Source organism: Tiliqua scincoides, chromosome 6, assembly GCF_035046505.1.
Source record: "Tiliqua scincoides isolate rTilSci1 chromosome 6, rTilSci1.hap2, whole genome shotgun sequence".
NCBI lineage: Eukaryota > Metazoa > Chordata > Lepidosauria > Squamata > Scincidae > Tiliqua > Tiliqua scincoides.
The window spans coordinates 5,238,036-5,256,084 of NC_089826.1; the positions used below are offsets into that span (position 1 = coordinate 5,238,036).

Consider the following 18,049-nt stretch of genomic DNA (forward strand, 5'->3'; position numbering starts at 1 on the left):
TTACTCTGTCTGCTTTACAGCTCATCAGGTAACTGACAAACAGTTCTGGTGGCATTCTTATTTTAGCCTGTGGGTCCCACTGTAATTTAATTCACAGTCTTGAACTACAGAAGAAAACCGGTCCTTGTTAAATGCATAGCCAAAAACAAATGCTTCTCCTATGGTGTCTGCGAAACAGCTAATTCTTCCTTGCATAATAAGCACCTAAACCAAAATCAAATCCTTGTTGTTTACCTCTCTTGCTGTCTGTAGTGTCCCGATTCGGCCTGCAAGCAGGATCTGTTAGCGTACCTCCAGCGCATTGCCCTTTACTGCCACCAGCTTAATATCTGCAGCAAGGTGAAGGCAGAAGTCCAAAACTTGGGAGGAGAACTCATCGTATCCGGGGTAAGCAACATCCTGATCTGTGCCTTTTGCATGTCCTGCTGATTGTACTTGCAAAATGACTGGGCCCCCCTTCCCTTCCCCTTATGCGGTGGTAACACTTTGAAGCTGCAGCTGTCATAAGCCAGTTTCTTACCCTTAAAAAAAACTGTTAACCACCATGATCGTAGATCTTGTGGCCCTGATCAGCAGTTAAGATCAGGGCCATGTTTTATTAAACAGGAGTGAGCAACTGAGGTGCGTAATTAGAGGAGGTCCTTGGGACTGTGGACTATGCAAGGTCAGATTGAGCTCCTGAGCCATCCCACGTCCATGTATACTTTATGAGCACCTTGGATTAAGAACATAAGAACAGCCCCACTGGATCAGGCCATTGGCCCATCTAGTCCAGCTTCCTGTATCTCACAGCGGCCCACCAAATGCCCCAGGGAGCACACCAGGTAACAAGAGACCTGCAAGTCTTCCTGGGAATTGTAGTTAAGAACATAAGAACAGCCCCACTGGATCAGGCCATAGGCCTATCTAGTCCAGCTTCCTGTATCTCACAGCGGCCCACCAAATGCCCCAGGGAGCACACCAGATCACAAGAGACCTCATCCTGGTGCCCTCCCTTGCATCTGGCCTTCTGACATAGCCCATTTCTAAAATCAGGAGGTTGCACATACACATCATGGCTTGTAACCCGTAATGGGTTTTTCCTCCAGAAACTTGTCCAATCCCCTTTTAAAGGCGTCCAGGCCAGATGCCGTCACCACATCCTGTGGCAAAGAGTTCCACAGACCAACCACATGCTGAGTAAAGAAATATTTTCTTTTGCCTGTTCTAACTCTCCCAACACTCAATTTTAGTGGATGTCCCCGGGTTCTGGTGTTATGTGATTGTCCAGCCCTTTGTTTCAACTCCTCCCTGATAAAGGAAAAGACATTTCTTAATCTAGGAAGCCCCTGCCCAACTCTAAATAATACAGAATCTTTCTGTAAATTGCCTCCTTATAAAATCCCCTCTCTTTTGTGAGTTGCAGTAATTTCCTTCCTTGGAGCATAAACCTCCGCAGCTCTGTGTCAAAGACCAATTTGTCCTTAAGGCAGGGAGGGGTCATAAGATTGCCTTTACTTAAGGTCCTACGCATACTGGAATGAGCTAATAATAATCACCTCTTTTTAAAACTAACAACTAAAAACCAACTTTGGAACATTAGGGAAGCATGCTCTTTTTGAGGCATCTCCAGTTTCCAACTGGAATTTGTGATCAACACATGCCATTTACCTCTTCCTAGATTTTCAGGATGGTTCACAAACTTTCATTCCACCCTAAAAGCCACAATCCTGTGACCTGTTTAGAACCCTTTCCATGTTGGAGTCACTTTTCCATAGACAACAGTCACTGGTCCAGAATAATGTTTAAATGACACAGGCTGCAATTCTGTATGCATTTTCCTGGGAGTAAGCTCCACTGAAATGTTTGAAAATGGCCCTCCCTCCAGCAATCCCAGGTTTTGCTGTGAAAGTGGATAAAATCAGTCACTTATGGAAGTAGTATCTTTTTTCTCAGTGGACTTAATTTCCCCACAGGGAGATCAGTTTGATTTGCTGCAGTTTCAAGACATCACCATGTTTGATACAGGATCCCAGATTTGCTAGATCACTCACAAGAAGGAGAAAAAGCCCTAACCTGGGAAAACTGGGGACAAAGACGCACAGACAAAAACCTAATGATAGGACAACTTTAAAAAAAATGACTAGCAATTGTTTATTTCAATATCCCCACCCCCCAAGCAATATTTCTCTACTCCCTAAAACACTATTTTGATCTGGAAATCAAAATCGATGTGAACACCCAGCACAGCCCTATCTGTAAATCCCATTTTTCCCCCTGATATTTTCAGGCTCATTTGTATGCTGTTTAACCTGACATGGATAATGATCCCCGATGTGTGTGGACTGTATGATTTGTGCATTATCCAGAAGAAAGTGCTTATCTCTGAAGCTGGATAATTTGTACATTGCCCTCTTTAATATGCGTATACTTCAAACTGGCTTGGATAAAATTTTCTTAGATTAAGCATATATATCAAAGAGCCAGAGAACAAGCTGTGCTGAATATTCATTCCATTCAGTTCCTCGCCCGTTATGTTCCAAAGATCAGGACCCTGACAACAAATTATAGTAGGCTTAAGTCTATTAAGCAGGTATGCAGCCTATCAGAAGCAAATCTCACTGTATTCAGTAGGCTTAATCCCAAGTTAAGTGTGTAGAGTTTTGCTGCCTAAAGGCCCATTAATATTCATGTGAGAGTCAGGTCTAAATCCTAACCAATTTTCCAGCACTGACATAAGGGCAATGCAATTCCGAGGTAAGGGAATAAACACTGCCCTACCTTGAGGAGGCTTCCATGATTACCCCTCCCCCCCCAACTGCAGAATGCAGCACATGCCCCACTGGCACAGCTATGCTAGTGCTGGAAAGTTGGTTAGGATTGCGCCCTTAAGCAAAACCTTAACCAAAGACATGGGGACTTAAAGGTGCTTAACTCTGGATTGTGTCCAAAGTGTGTCCAGATAACACTGAACATATAAAAACTTCTTTTGACTGCTAAGGCTCATGACCAATAAAATATAACTTCAAGTTAGAGGCAAAATTATTTTTAGAGTTGGGGGGTAATGCTCAAGGAAAATTCTCCTAATGTGAACTCAAAAATCCAAATTTTTATTCCCCTAATTTTAATTTTTCCCAACTGTACCTAGTGTTGGTTTTAGAGTTGTTGAGGAAAAAGAAGTTGCAATTAAAGACCAGATTTAGCAAGTATTATTTATTGCCTTAACACAGTAGTTCCCAAACTCACCTGAGACATGATACCCCTGCTAGGAGACGTGATATCTCCTTCGTGGCTGAGCCTGGTGTTACCATATTGACTCTCGCAAAGTCTCATGAGGTCCAAGTTGGTGGTGTTCAAATCTTGTGAGATTTATTGAGATCCATGATGGTAGCACCTGGGGAAGGGACAGGTAGGAGGAGTGATTGGGCATCCCATGGTGTGCACCGCAGTGCCCTAAGGGAATCCCTGCCTTAACAATTTTATTATTACTGCTTATTAGTATTACTGACTGCACAGTCCTTAATAGCACATTGAGTTGTTTTCTTAAAAAAAAAAAAAAATCCCTCAAATTAGAATTTCAAAAGTAGAATTTGAAACATTTAATTCAAATTCAGTAATTTTGCCATTTTTTTTCTTCTTGACCAAATATTGTGTTTCTGCCAAAATTAGCTTCAGTTCTGTTTCAAATAACCCTAAAGGCTTTGGCGAGTCTTACAGAAATGGAGGCGTAGCCGTTTGTGCAGCGTAGCCTTTGAAAACACAGTTCCCTGTAGCTGAGCAGATGGAAAACTTTTGGGGTATGAATTTGGGCAATCGTAGCAGCGTACTCAGTATGCTGTTTCATGTGGTTGTCCAACCAAACTTGAGTAAGAGAAAATCAACAGGAGAAAACTTTGGAAGATTACAACTCCGTACACGATTAGCTTGGGCCCTTTGTGTAATCAGATAAACCCCAGTTTATCTGTTTATAAATCAGTTTATAAATCAGTGTTACTCAGATAAACCCCAGTTCAAGCTCCTAGCCCTCCCCAAATGCAAGGGGCATTCTGTTCATTTCAGTGTTGGAGACAGTTTTCTACACCCAAGGCCCAAGAAGGGAGCTATATGCAGACTGAAACAAGGTTCTCAGGGACTGGGATCACCCAGAGGAAGGAATGGATAGTGTTCCCCCACGTGCAGCCTTTTAATTTTTCCCATGTAAATGAATGGTACCTATGGGGGCAAGATATAACATTACAGTGTAGGATAGCATTATTATGGAGTCAAAAGCTACCCTATAGCCATGATGCTGAGTGGTCCAGCCTTCAGCCGTGCCTTCCCACAATGTGTCTCCCCGTACAGAGTGCACTGCACCCTCTTGCCAATGGGTCTTTGCAGCATATGCACACTGTCACAACAACCACCATTTTCTTCATGTATACTAACCGGTGGGTTTGTGATGAAGAATAGGAGAATTTTGCTAGAGTTTTATTTGGGAATGATTGTGGTGAATCATCCATGTGATCCGAAAACGGGAGCTGCTTAAATGTCCTGGTTTCTTCCTTCCAATAGGCTCCATCTTGCAGAGTGTTGTAACTTTAAAGTCTTGATGTTCTTACAGCCGTGGAAACAGCTCTCCTTCATCCCTCTAGCTCTCATGTGGCTTGGATCTTTTATCTGCTGGCATAACAGGCTTCCCATTCTCATTAGTTATTATCACTTCCACCTGCCTCTTATCAGTTTCTCCAATCAGCACATGCATCAGCTTGGCTGTTGTGCTTTGTGTTTTTTTCCCCCCATTTCTGTCTTTGCTCTGGCATTGCAGCAGAAACAGGCGTTGGGCCGAAACGGAAACAGCTTGTGTAAGTGGTCCTTGGCATAACATCACATGCTACGAAATCGAAGCAGCCAAACTGCTTGACTTCTGCATTCCCAGTTTGGTCGTCTTTAGCATTTGTGCTTCTGAACTTTCATCACCACTGTCTTTTTATCATTTCTTTTCTTTTTTCCATTCAGCCATAATCCAAAGCAATGCTAACACCATGCTTGTGGCTAACGAGCTTTGGCATTGCCATTAATGATGTGTGTTGGAAGCCAAAGACCAACTCCAGAGGTTACTGGTATCACCTTCCATTGGTCTTTTACACTGTGAAATTGGGGCAGGAAGATTTGCCTGCTTCTTGTCCTTTTGGGGAGTATCTTGGTCTCACCCATGAGCACAATACCTTTCTGGCAGTCATTAATTTGCTGCAGAGCTTCAAAGTGCTGGGTACTGTATGCTCCAGGACTATCCAGAGATCTGGATTCCAACTTCACTTCATCTGTAGCCTCCTTGCCTACTTCCTGCTTCCATCTTGTTCTTCATTCTCTCTTGGATAGCCAATTGCAAATAAACCACATTTTATTTGCATATAAATGGAAAAAAAAATCCATTGCTCAGAAACTTGCATACAGTACAGTGCTCATGGTCTCCCCCAAATGATTTAACACTCAGAAAACCCATTGTATGTTTTGACATTTGTGGCCCACCATCTACCATGGGCTCTGGTTGGACAATTGTACTATACACCATTATATACCATCAGAAGAAGATAGATGTGTTTGGTACAAAGCAATTTTTTGGCCTTTTTTTTTTTTATACTGTAGGATCTTTGTTCAGGATCCAGTGCAGTGGAAGGTTTTCTCCTGGAATTCCCCGTTGCTTTAAACAGCAGTAGTATGAAAGGAATGTCAATTGACACTTGCAAGTTGTACGGATAGAAATAAACAAGCAAGGGGGAAGTGTTACAGTGTTTGTGATGAAAATCCTTTTTATCCATTTATTTGTAATGAATGAGCAGGTGGAGAAGGATGATCAGTCATATGCAGGGGCCCTGTTTTCAGTTTCCACGTGGTCAAAGACACTGTTGGCATGAAGCATATGCATGTACAGGAGCATGGAGTGTGAAGGGTCCTGGATTGCATGTAAAGCAGCCTGTGTGTGTCTGTGTCTAGGCTCCATGAATGCCTGGTGGGCAAGACCAGCAGGCTCAGTTCCCCTCTTTCCTGTGCTTGCATTCATTTATATCTGGAAAGGGCTATGGTTGGGCTGACATGCCAGGCTCTAACATTGGTAATAATGGTGCCCAATTCAGGAAATCTCAATCAATTAATTGGATGAGCTGTGTTTTTTTTTTTATTGATTGCTTAAATCTGCATATTAATAAAGCAATCCTGAATTAAAAGTTCACTGGTTCTGCAAGCACATGTTGCAACGGGTAGTATTTTAGAAAAGGAACTCCCTGCTGTACGTCTTCTGAAATGGTACCTGTTCCCCGTGGTTTTTGTGAATTCTGATTGGGTGAAGCCTGCAGGCCTTTGGTGGACAGGGAGCAAGGTTTTGATGGTTTGAGAGGGCAGGCTGTTAATGAGGAACTTGTGGGGCATTGCTTGGTTCTGGAGAAGCTGGTCTTGCTGCTCTGAAGAGGAGAAGAGCAGGAAGCCTGGGAAGATAAGCATCTAAGAGTACCTCTATTATCAGGAGATGGAGGCAAACAGAGGGTGGGTGGCCCCTTCATTCATAGCCAGCTCTTAAGCTTCCAGAGCAATTTGGTCAGCCGCTATTGGAAAGACAGTGCTGGGTGGGATACACCATTGTTCAGCAAGGAATTCTGATGATGTCTAGGATCTCTTGCGGTTGTGGGGGGAGAGGGCAGATTAGGCCTAGAAGGTGCGTGGAATCAGTGGCAGCAGTGTACCCATCCCAAGCCTGATTCACCTCCTTGAAACAACATGAACTTGCCCTAGCGATTGAGCTCGCGCAGGTCTGAGTTTCTCCATAGTGGCTGCTGGGGCCTACTCTGGGACAAATGTCCCTTTACTCCAAGGAGACTTCCAGCATTAGAAAATCCCCTGCAAAAATATAGCAGAAGCTGTGTCAGTGCAGCTGCATTGCCACACAGGTATTTAGGTAGGGCTGGGCTGTTTGTGAATGTATTTTGCATAAATGCTACTGCCCAAGTAGGCATTTTGGGAGGTACTGAGCTTGGGTACTGAGCAAGGGTTATAGGGGTCAGGCACTATAGAGGTTCGGCCAAAAAAAGGTAAACTGCCCAAAATGCCTCTTTAATTCAAGATCACCAGGAGTCCCAAGTATGTCCTCATAGTTTGATTGTTTAGTTAAAGGAATGATGAACAAAACGTGGTCATTACGTAGCAGAAATTGGTTTTGGTGAGGGCCTGGTAGGGATCACCAAAGCTGGTAATCAGCAATAAATCACTAAGCTGGATCAGCAATAAATCATTCTGCCTTTATATAGGAATCATTGAAGTCAACACATCTGTTGGGAGGGGGGATGATGGTGTCCTTTTTCGCAAAGGAATCCATGAAACATTTTACACATATGGTTGCCGCAGTCTTTGAAACACAGCTACCGATCACAAAATTAATGTCTTCTATTTAGAAATGGTATTATATTCAGTTTGCGTGTGCAGGTGTTCAGTTGACCACTTAAAATGGTGCAGTTATATTCATCTAAATAAGATATATATGTCAATAACCTAATCTAATTTTGGCTATGGTTGTCAACCCATTTGACGTTTAGACATTCACTGGATCTTATCAGATTATGACAACTATTCTGTTTTTGGAAGGAGGGCAGGGTTGTTGTGTCATGGTGAGTCATTTCCTAAAATCTGTTTTTATAAAAATGGGAAAGCAATTCCTCTGTTGTGCCTGTGAGGCTACTCCTTGAAAGTGTGCTGGTGTGTTGATCAAATAGCTTATGATGCCTGTGTTCAGGATGCCAGATCTACAGGAGCCTTATGCAGTCTGCAAGCTTTGCCTATTCTCTGTGTTGAGAATAGGGCCAAATCACTGTCCTGGCCTACAAGAAGAATGGTGCGGAGAGGCAGTAGCATAGCTATAGGGGAGGTGCAGTAAGTCTTATAGGTGCTTCAGTGCATTGTGTAAGCTGCTCTTCCTACTCGCCATCGCATTGCCGTCACTGCCAAAAACACCTCTGATGGTGAGTGGGAGAGACTGCTTATACATTGCATTGAGGTGCCTGCAAGGCTTACTGTGCTGCCCCCCCAGCTATGCTACTGGGGAGAAGATCCACTTTTTCAATAACAGAAAGAAACCCTCTTCCACAGCTTCTTCCATTTGCCAAGTAAATGCCAAATGACTTCCCTTTTCCTCCTGGAAGTGGCAAAACTGGCAAACCCCCAAGAGTGAAACATGGGTAGACTAGTGCCATCTGGCAGGGAAACTGTGTGCAAGCATCACCATTAGGCCACAGGATCTCTTGCCTTCAAGGACATTCAAGTATCTTGAAACACACACCAATGTTGTAATTGCTTAAATGTAAACGAGTTGCATTCCAAAGGTCTCTCTTTCAAAACAAAGGCAGAGAAGCTTTCTTGTGCAATATTTAAGTCAAAGGATTCTTCTTTGTGTGTAGACTACACAATAGACCCAAAGGTTGAGAACTAGTTTGGAGGAAAGTTGACTGGGGGGAGGGGAGAAGAAGTACCATGCAATTGTGGGGTTAAGAATGGAGGCTTTCAAAGCATGTTGGGAAGAAGGAACTGACTGAGCTCAAGGTCAACCAGACTGACCCCTGCAATGTGATGGTACTTGATTACATTATCAGCAGGTCAGTGTCATTCCTCTGATGTACCGCCTGAGACTACAGCCCCCAACTCTGAGCTGCAAGTCTACAATTTTTGCTTCCTTGCCAATCTGCCACTGAATGTTTTGCCTGCAAGTCAAAGATTTTTGCACCATGAAAAAGAGGAATTTTGACATGATCCATGAACCAAAACTAATCTTCTGAAGTTTAAAAAACAAAACAAAAAATCATTTTGGAGAAACAATACCATTTAAGTCTCAAGTCTTTTCCCCTGGACTTCTTGATGCCTTTAACAGTGTGGTGCTTTTTTGTCTTTCTTAATGGAACACACCTTCCTTTCACCTTTCTTAACTGAAATATGGCAGCACTTGCTCCTTTCAAGTCACCATCCCACCATTTCTTATATTCTTCAAATAGTTTAAAAAAAAAATTTGAACGTTTTAGATGCCCAAATCAGCACTAGTCTATCTATTAACATCCATCCAAATTCTGACCATTCTTGCACTGTTCAAGCTAATTTTTTAAAATGTGAAATCAGAACTGAGCAAATGGATTGTCGGTCAGTCATTTAGTTTCAGGACATCAAAATAATTCATGGGTCTAACAGCCTGCTTACATATTACAAATCTGCATCTATTTGCTTTAATATGGAAGGTTTATCTTTACATTTTTTTTTAAATTTTCTCTAGCTACTGCAATTTGATAAAATATTCCTGTTGCTGATGTTAGTTGGATTTACTCCTAGATAATTCTGTAGAGTATTCCCCATATTCTGAAATACACTGCGTCTTTCAAATCTTTCAGTTACTTTTTTATGTTTGGCTCACCACACAGCCAAACTGTCTTCCTGCCCCCCTCTCTGTCTCATTCATTAAATCTTACCCTCTAGCTTTCTTACTGTGCTTAAAATCCATCTTGTGTCTTAACAAATAGTGTGTCCATATTGAAGGACCTCAGGCAGACTGTCAGCTGTGGCCTTATCATCGCTAACCAGTACTGAAACCTCTTCAGATCTTTTCCAATCAGTTTAGGGTACTGTACCAAATGCGTCTTTGCTTTAATCTAGTAAAGCTCTGCCAGCTACCGTTACTTAATATCTCTTTAACCCCAACAGTATGCTAGCTTTTAAAACACAGAAGTGAGTGGCACAGAGGTAGAGGCAAAAGGCCAAATTAGCGCTGCCACCAACAGTAATATTTTTTGACTTCGAGATATGAAGCTTGGTAGCTCAGAGCATTCTTTACAAATCTGTGACAGACATCACTGCTCTGAATTTTTTTTTCTCCTGCTCAGAATAGAAAATTAGTCTCTGCACATGCACAATGTATTCTTAAAGTCTCTTTTTAATCCGATCCCCAGAAACAAATTAGTTTTCATACAGACTTCAATAAATTGCCCCCAAAGGAGTGGAAGGGATGCTTCAAGATTTAGGGGAAACAGAAGCTTGTCTAACCAAGCTTTAGGAAGCTTTCTAACCCAAGAAGCCAGCGGCATAACCTAGTTGCTCCTTGGTGTATGTTTTCTTGACCTTTAATTCAAACTAAAGTATAACACTGAGGAGGAAAGCTCAAGTTAGTTTAACCCATTTCTGCCTACACATTTGATCCCTGTTGCAGATATGCTGCGTTGAGCAGAAATTACTTAAGAAGAGAAATAAAGGCATGAGACCCCCATTTTGTTCAAGACATTGCCATAACAGAGAATGACTTTCTCCCCATCAACCTGCAGAACTATAGTTTTATCCATCATACACAAAGGGTAGAAATGTGATCCCCCCCTCCATAAGCTGAGACATAACTTATATCTAGAGGTGTTTGTTTCTGGTGAGCAAGATAGGATTACAACCTAGGTCTTACTGAACACAATGGTCTTACGTCTGAGTAAAGTAATTAACACCATTTTCAAACACCTCTACTTATATGATACATGTACATAATTAGTAGTCAGACCACTTTAAATCTATGCCATAACTGACGCATCTGCGAGTTTGCACTGGGTTCCTGGAGTGCCAGCTCATCTCCAAGATGCAATTAATTCACATGACCAATGAGGGTCCCTTCTCAAAGAAATCTAGCATTATATACATTATTATGTGTTCGGGGTTTGAGACCTCTTCAGGATAAGCAGAAAAGTAAGGCCTCTGGAGTAAAAATGCCAAACTGTAGCTGAGATAAAGCTATGGTAAAAAAAAAAGATCTATATAAATAGTAATATATGTTAATGGGCAAATTCAGAGGGCTGATGAACCCTGTAAAAAGGGTGACTAAATAGCAAAACTTGCATCAAGAGTTCCTCAAACTTTTCCAAGCATGAACAATTTCCAAGCAACTGAATTGAAAATAGCATCAGTGTTGTAGGTGAAGATGTCAAGATTATCCAGGTAGGTAGGGAACAGACTTCTGGATAGTAGCCCGAGTCCATTCCCCCATGGATACTAATAGAATTGTATAGACAATGTACAGTACTTGAAATCTACCCATGAGATGCACCCTGAAACCTGCTTAAAATATGTAAAACTACCATGCAATTCAATTGAAGAAAATGTGAAACAAGGTTGCAAACTTCCCTTCTGTTTTGTAAGGAAATGTATATTTCTTGGAGGAAATACATTTTTGTTCTAGTGAAATGTGACTGGACCAAATTGCTAGACTAAAAAGAAATCAACTTTGTGTCCTTTGGCTGACATCTCCTGGATGTTTCAAGTGTGCTTTGTAAATTCATGTATGTCCATCATTTATGCCCTCAACATACTGGCAGTTTTCACACCTCACATCTAGAAAAACTCTTGGCCACCATATCTGGTGCCCTGTAAATTGTTGGTACAAACAATCCCCCTTCTTGTAGTTAGAGTTCCCTTAAGTATTATGGTGGTCCAGCCTACAGTCCTCTCCTTTATCTCTGAATTGCACTTGGCTCCAACCTTCCTCTCTAGCATTCACTGCTGTCTTTTCTCTGGTTAAACGGACAGGAGGCAACATTTCACTGCAGTGTGTACCAGAGTGACACTGTTGTATACTTTGGACGTAACCTGTTGCTAACAAGATTGGTTCAGGGTAGAACTTTCCTTACATCAGTCACAGAAAATCAGACCTTTTAATTCATCAGCTGTTTCGACACGACTTAATTCTAGGTCAGGTCCTACAAGTCACCCTGTTAGCAAGCTGGGTGTGCTTGGCTTACCTGTGCTAAGGGAGCAAGACAGAGGAATAACAAAGCAGGGTTACTCATCGCCGAAGAGTCCCTGACTACTTTGTCGAGCCTAGCTCTTTCAGCACACGTTCTCCCCTCCCCTCCCCTCCCTTCCCCTGGCCAGCCCCATTTGTCCTCCCCTCTGCAATAGGGCACAATATTTCTCTTGCTCTCTCTCTCACTCTCTCTTTTCTGTATCTCTCGGAAATCAGACTGGAGTTCAGAGCACTTTCACTACCTTTTATGAGGTAGAGTGTGATGGCATAGATGGGGGCAGGGCTAGTCAACTTTCTACCCACCTACCTACCTGTGCTGAAGGAGCTACGCTTGCAAACGGAGGTGGTGATTCTTCCATGGTGAGTGACTTCGTTTCTAATCTATCTGCGATTCCATATGAGCTTAAATGGTTTTGGTTGCAGGGGGAGGGGGGTGGAGAGGTGCTCTGTGCAGCCAGAGATGGGTCCAGCAATTATAAAAAATAGCCAGTTTTGCTTTTGTCTCGGGGAAATGGTGATGCTGGAGCTTCTTTACATGTTGCCTGTAAATATGGGGGTGATTGTCACGTTACTTTCTGTACCCAAGAGCAAGGAAGCGATATAGCTACTCATCACTGACTTCTCAAATCTGGTGACTGTGGCCCAAAAATGATGTGAAAGTGTTTTCATTCTTAGCTTTGTAAAGTGAAGGTCCATACAGACTTTCTCTGAGTACAGTTGGTGTTCCAAGTTGTTGGTGGCCAACTTGTAGGAATTCAGGTGTAACACTTGGTGTGTGTGTCCCCAAAAGAGACAGAGAAAACCAACACTTTTAGTGCAGACAACTTCACCTGCCTTCCTCTTACTCTGTTTTTACCCTGGAGTCAGCCCTGGAGCCTCTTAGCTCTGTTTTTACCCTGGAGTCAGGAGATAGGAAAATGAAGCTGCTGTGCCCTCAGTCCTGTGTGTCTCTCTTAATGTCCTTTTAGTTCTTAAAGAGACAGTACATATTAGCTGGCTTTAACAGAATTTACATTAAATGAGATTTTGGTTTACATGCCAACCTCAGAATATAACCCTCTCATACGATGCAGGCCGACTGTATATCTCAAGGCCTTTCTGTAGATTAGAGGTCTCCAAACTACAGCGTAGGGGCCACATTCAGCACATATCAAGTTTTTATCCAGCCTGCAGCATTTTTTTTTGTCAGAGCATTTACTAATGTTTGACATTTTTATTCATTATATATCATTTCTCAGTTTAAGCATGGCCTTGTTTCTTTGTTATTGTCACATTTTTCTTTTGTTCTGGAACATATCCTGCTGCTTACATAAAAGATCCAACTAAAATGTATCCATTCATTTCAAATTTCATTCATTCATATATAAAACTGATTTTTTTTCCAGCCCACAAAAAATGTGTAAAATATGCAATGTGGCCCTCATACTGAAAAGTTTGGAGAACCTCTGCATATACATAATCATCAGAATTCTGAGTATTTGTGGCCTTTTAAATAAGTTGCTTGCAGCCAGTGGTTGAAGCATTGATCTGTGAGTACCTGATCACCCATAGTACTGTTGAGTCCAGGGAGCAGCTTCTCCCACTAAGTGTAGACATAACACACAACATTGGAAAGGGTGAAAAGATACTTTTAGGACATGGTCACTGCTCTAGTCAAGTGGCTGTTTATGATCTAACACTAGGAACAGCTGTCACCAAATATCTCCTAAGGTAAAATGCTGACACATATTTTAAATTGTCTGAGTGAATCATCTAAGAATTTTTAAAAGAAAGCAAAAACAGTTCTCCCCCCCCCCCCAAGCTTGGGGTCCTTTCATCTCTAAATGGCCATCAACTTTCACCTAAAGAGTCATTTCATGGCCAATTTTTGAAGTCCCAAAACATGTGAAGGGAGCAAAAAGTGTTGATAATGCTAGTGAACTTTTTTTCCTCCATGTTTTGTGTATCTGTCTGCACATCCCTCATCCTGGCGTGAAGTGGATGATGATGCTATGGACCATGATTTGTTCTATGCTATCTCTACTGGTTCATTTGGACTAGTAGCCAAAAGCATGGCATCTGGCATAGTCTGCAAAAGGCCTGTTCATAAGGTTCAGAACATCTGACACTTGCAACCCACCATGCCTGGAAGCACCTTTAAGGTAGACTTGTTGATTCTCACCATTTGGTCACCATACCGATGGCTGTTGAAATTGTAGCTAACCGTTTGTTTCCTTTTTCAATTATGTTATTAATCAATATGACTAATTATTGTGATGCTGATTGCATTTATCTTTCTAGGAGAGACAAAATGTGTACTATCCCTATTGCATATAAATTATACTGCTATGAGTTTTGCATGACGAATTAACACTAAGCACAGACGTCGTTAGTATATGATAAAATGTCTTTCCCATAATGCTTTCCATGTGACAGAAATTTCCAGCAACCAAGGCAGGCTATCGTGGAAAATGGTACTCCTTACACAAAATGTGGTTCTGTAAATCCACCCTGAATGCACTATTTTATAAGGGCATTTTTTTTTTTTTGCAGTATTTAGTAAAGATTTTATCTTTTATTAGCCTACATTATGTTGTATTAGATTTCTAAGCATTGAACAAACAGAAATCTTACCTTTGGAGGGAAGGACAAACAGCTAGGAATTCTGGGGCAGGCTGTTCCAACCACATGTTTGAAGATGCCCCCATCTCTAAGGCACTCAAAGAGGAGACAGGCAGTTCCTTCTAGCCAGACTGTACTCAAAGGAATTGCCTGCAGCACGAGAGAAAAGTGCTGTTGAATTTTGGGGCAAAATGGGAGGAATGGCTGATGGTCAAGTTAGAGATGCTTTCAGATGCCTCCTCCAAATTCTTCACTTAGTTCCTTGTTAGTAATGCATTTCTCCGGGTCTTGGTTTATAAATCTTATTAATGGGAAGAATTCAAAATTAAGCCAGTTTAGTCCCATTAGGAGCTGACTTCTTGGTATTGAGTGGAAGCGTGAGCTGTGGGAGAACCAAAATGAGGGTGCAATCCTATCCACACTTTCCTGGGGGTATCCCCCACTGAACGCAATTGGATTACTTCTGAGTGGACATCGAATGCAAGCCTGTCCAGATTCTCATTGAAGCTTGAATGAATATACTGTATTTCAATTCTATTTATTTCTTTAAAAGATGGAGATAAACCGGGTTGGTTGTTGCTTGTGTGGCTCTAAACAGGCCAGTCCATTCAGTTCCACAATGTGGCAAACACCGCTGTTTTATCTTTTGTGGGCAGCTTGCTTTTTGATCACTTTGAGCTGCATCCTAAAAAGCAGCAGCATCCTAAAAAGAAGAAACCAGTAATCGGACCTCGGTATCCATGGGGGGTCCATTTCTGAACCCTCCGTAGATACTGAACCTACAGATATTGAGATGCATGGGGTCACAGAGGACATCTGGACGTGACCAGAAGTGCCTTCCATATGCGGCCACCCTACGCCTCAGAACACCTCCGGACCAAGTGACCAAGAGGCACTTCTAGTTGTGCCTGGAGGTGTTATGTGGGCTCACCTAATGCAGGTTTGGAACCAGTGGTGTGTCAAACCCACAAATTCCAAGCCCACGGATAAAGAGGACCCACTGCACATTAAAAAGCATCATTGCTATTGTCATAACTGGTAGTTTGGCTCAGTGATTTCAGGTGCCCACTTCTTCTGCTTTAAGATTGCAGTGAGAGAAGATGGGATTTCCTGACCTTTTGTGTTTTTTTCTCACAAATTGTTTATTATTTATTTAAGCTCAACTCTTGATTTGAGTAGCATACATAGCTTGCATTATTATTATTCTTCTTGCTTCCTTCTATTACTAGCTGTTCCATAGATCTGTCAGCATTTTAATAAAGACTAGACAGACCACAGAGGTTTTTCTCTTCTCTTCTCTCTCTTGTTCTGCCTCTTGGGTACCTATTACAGCTGTCAAGATGTCAAAGCTCTCGCACGGAGAGGCCAGGAGAAGTGTCATGTGAGAATGTCTGCCTCTAGGCTGGCAGAGAGTTTGTTCCTCTCATGTATTTAAATCTTACCAGTGCTTCTGCTTGGGGCCTCCTCTGGCATTGTGGGAGAGGGCACTGAAAGACAGGGAGGCCTATTGGTTGCATCAAAAAACTTGGTCATCTCTCTCTCGCTCTCTCTCTGTGTGTGTTCTGAATATGACTGATGAAACATTCACTCCCCTGTCCCTCCAACAAGGGTGAAATTCTCAGACAAGGCTCCTGTCAATTGACACAGTGTCCAAATAGGCCCTGCCCTGGTCCTTGGTGACTTGGTTGCCTGGCAAGGTGGACCAGCCCACCCATGCATTGGGCTTCAACCCGTAGCTCTGAGTAGCAAGCTGGAAGAGTAGACTGCCTGAGCCCATGGATCCCACCCTCCTGCAGTGCTCCAGTCTTCTTCTAGCTCAGGGGTGCCCAAACTTGTATCCCTCAGGGGCTCCCAGTTCGGCCTGCATGGAGCCCCCAATCGCCAATGAGCCTCCGGCCCTCCAGGCTGGAGCCCGTGCTGGCCCAACGCAGCTGCTCTCAGTGTGAGGATGACTGTTCGACCTCTCACCTGAGCTGGTTCCCTCCACTACTTGCTGTTTCACCTCTGTGACGCAGCAGCGGCAGCGAAGGAAAGGCTGTCCTTGCTTTGTGCAAGGCCTTTTATAGGCCTTGAGCTACTGCAAGCTACTGGAAGTAGACCTAGAAAACCAATCTAGGCAGATGCAACACTAGAAGGGAAATGTTTGTCTGCTCGCCTTCATTTTCTCTCCTCGTGTCTGGCTTTCTGTGTTACTTAAGGGAAGGTGCCTTTCACGCACTCAGCGTGCTTTTTAAAATTATCATTAATCTGTGTACACAAACAGTTGTTCCTCATGGGCTCACTTTCATCTGCTGGCAGCAGAACTGGCGTGGGAATAGGGACTTGGGAGATGGACGACCGTTGATAGGCTCCTGTCCAAACCTATGATGAATGTAATCCTACCCATGCTTACGTGAAAATGAGCTTAATCAAAATCAACAAACCTGTCTTCATTGAAGATGCATTGAGGATGGAGAGCTCTGTGCCTTGCACCTATGGTGGGCAGGTGGGCAGATGGATGGATATTCCATTCACTCTATCTTTCTGGTACCGCCATTTCATTCAGCCTCCTCTATATCAGTGTTCCATTCTGATGCCATTTATTTTTTAATGTTGTGTTTTTTTTTTCCTTTTTCCAAACTGCTACATTGTTTAAAATTTAAAAAAAAAATTCTGTGAGTTTATCCTCCTTGAGCAATTCATGTTGAAATGCAAGGGCAGGGTAAAACTCCCACAATAAGTAAGCAAATGAATAAAAGGAAGAAGCCAACCTGCTGCAAGCTGTTAGCTGCAAAGCCACTGGGATAGCAGACAAGAACTAGGAACTTTTTTTTTAAGCTGTGTAACATTTACGTGCTGTTTAATATTTGCTATAATTAACTTATAAACACATTAGTCTAGTTATAGTTTGGTTCTGTTTGCCCAGTGGCGTAGCTAGAAGGGGTGCAAAGCACTAAGTTTTGCAGGGGGCCACACCATGGAGTGCAAGGGGTCCCTCCCCCTCCCCTTAGGGCCATTCCAGTCCTGCAAAACGTAGTGCTTTGCACCCCCTCTAGCTACACCACTGGGTTGTCCTGCACTTGATGCCCCACCAACTTCCTCCCTGGGTATTCCACAATACTGGCTGTGATTTTGTGTGCGCGCTGACTTTGCAACATAACATCTTCATTTTGTCCTTACAACTAGTAACCTACCCATTAGTGCACAAACACTTGTTTTCACACAAGCAGCAAACTTGGTAGCTTTTGAGTAGTTCTGCATTTATTTTTTTAAAGGAAGTGACATTTTAAAGTTGACATTCTTCCCCTTGTACGCGTACTTTGTCTGCTGATCTTGTTTAACACGTAATACAGGCACTGTGAACGCATCAAACTGAGTAATTTGTTCCTAATAGGCTTTGAACTTGTTAATCCTTTTTTTTTTTCCAAAATCATTGAGAAGCAAACATTATTTTACACTGTAGTTTGAGCTCTACAAGCGATAAATGCAAAGGGCGGGAACCTGGTGTACCACTTTTAATGACAATGGAATGTCTGTGAGTAAATCCATATACCTGGTACCAGGCCCATAGCCAGGATTCTAGAGGTGGGGGGACGACGACTGTTTTTTCAAGGGGGGCAATGATGTCCGGTATCTATACTGGTGGGCAAAATGAAAGGAAAAATATGGAGAAACATCAAATACCCGTAACTTCCCCAAATTTCATGAAGAGAA

At 42.5% G+C, this 18,049-nt stretch overlaps 1 protein-coding gene across 1 annotated transcript in view; it reads left to right on the forward strand.

Moving 5' to 3' along the window:
- The window catches only part of CTNNA2 (catenin alpha 2), a 459,234-nt gene that overhangs the window by 428,884 nt on the left and 12,301 nt on the right, over positions 1–18,049 (forward strand). The window contains exons 14-15 of the mRNA XM_066632254.1: positions 253–387; positions 11,972–12,115. Of these exons, the coding sequence (XP_066488351.1) occupies positions 253–387; positions 11,972–12,115 (279 nt within the window). The remainder of the gene's footprint in view (positions 1–252; positions 388–11,971; positions 12,116–18,049) is intronic.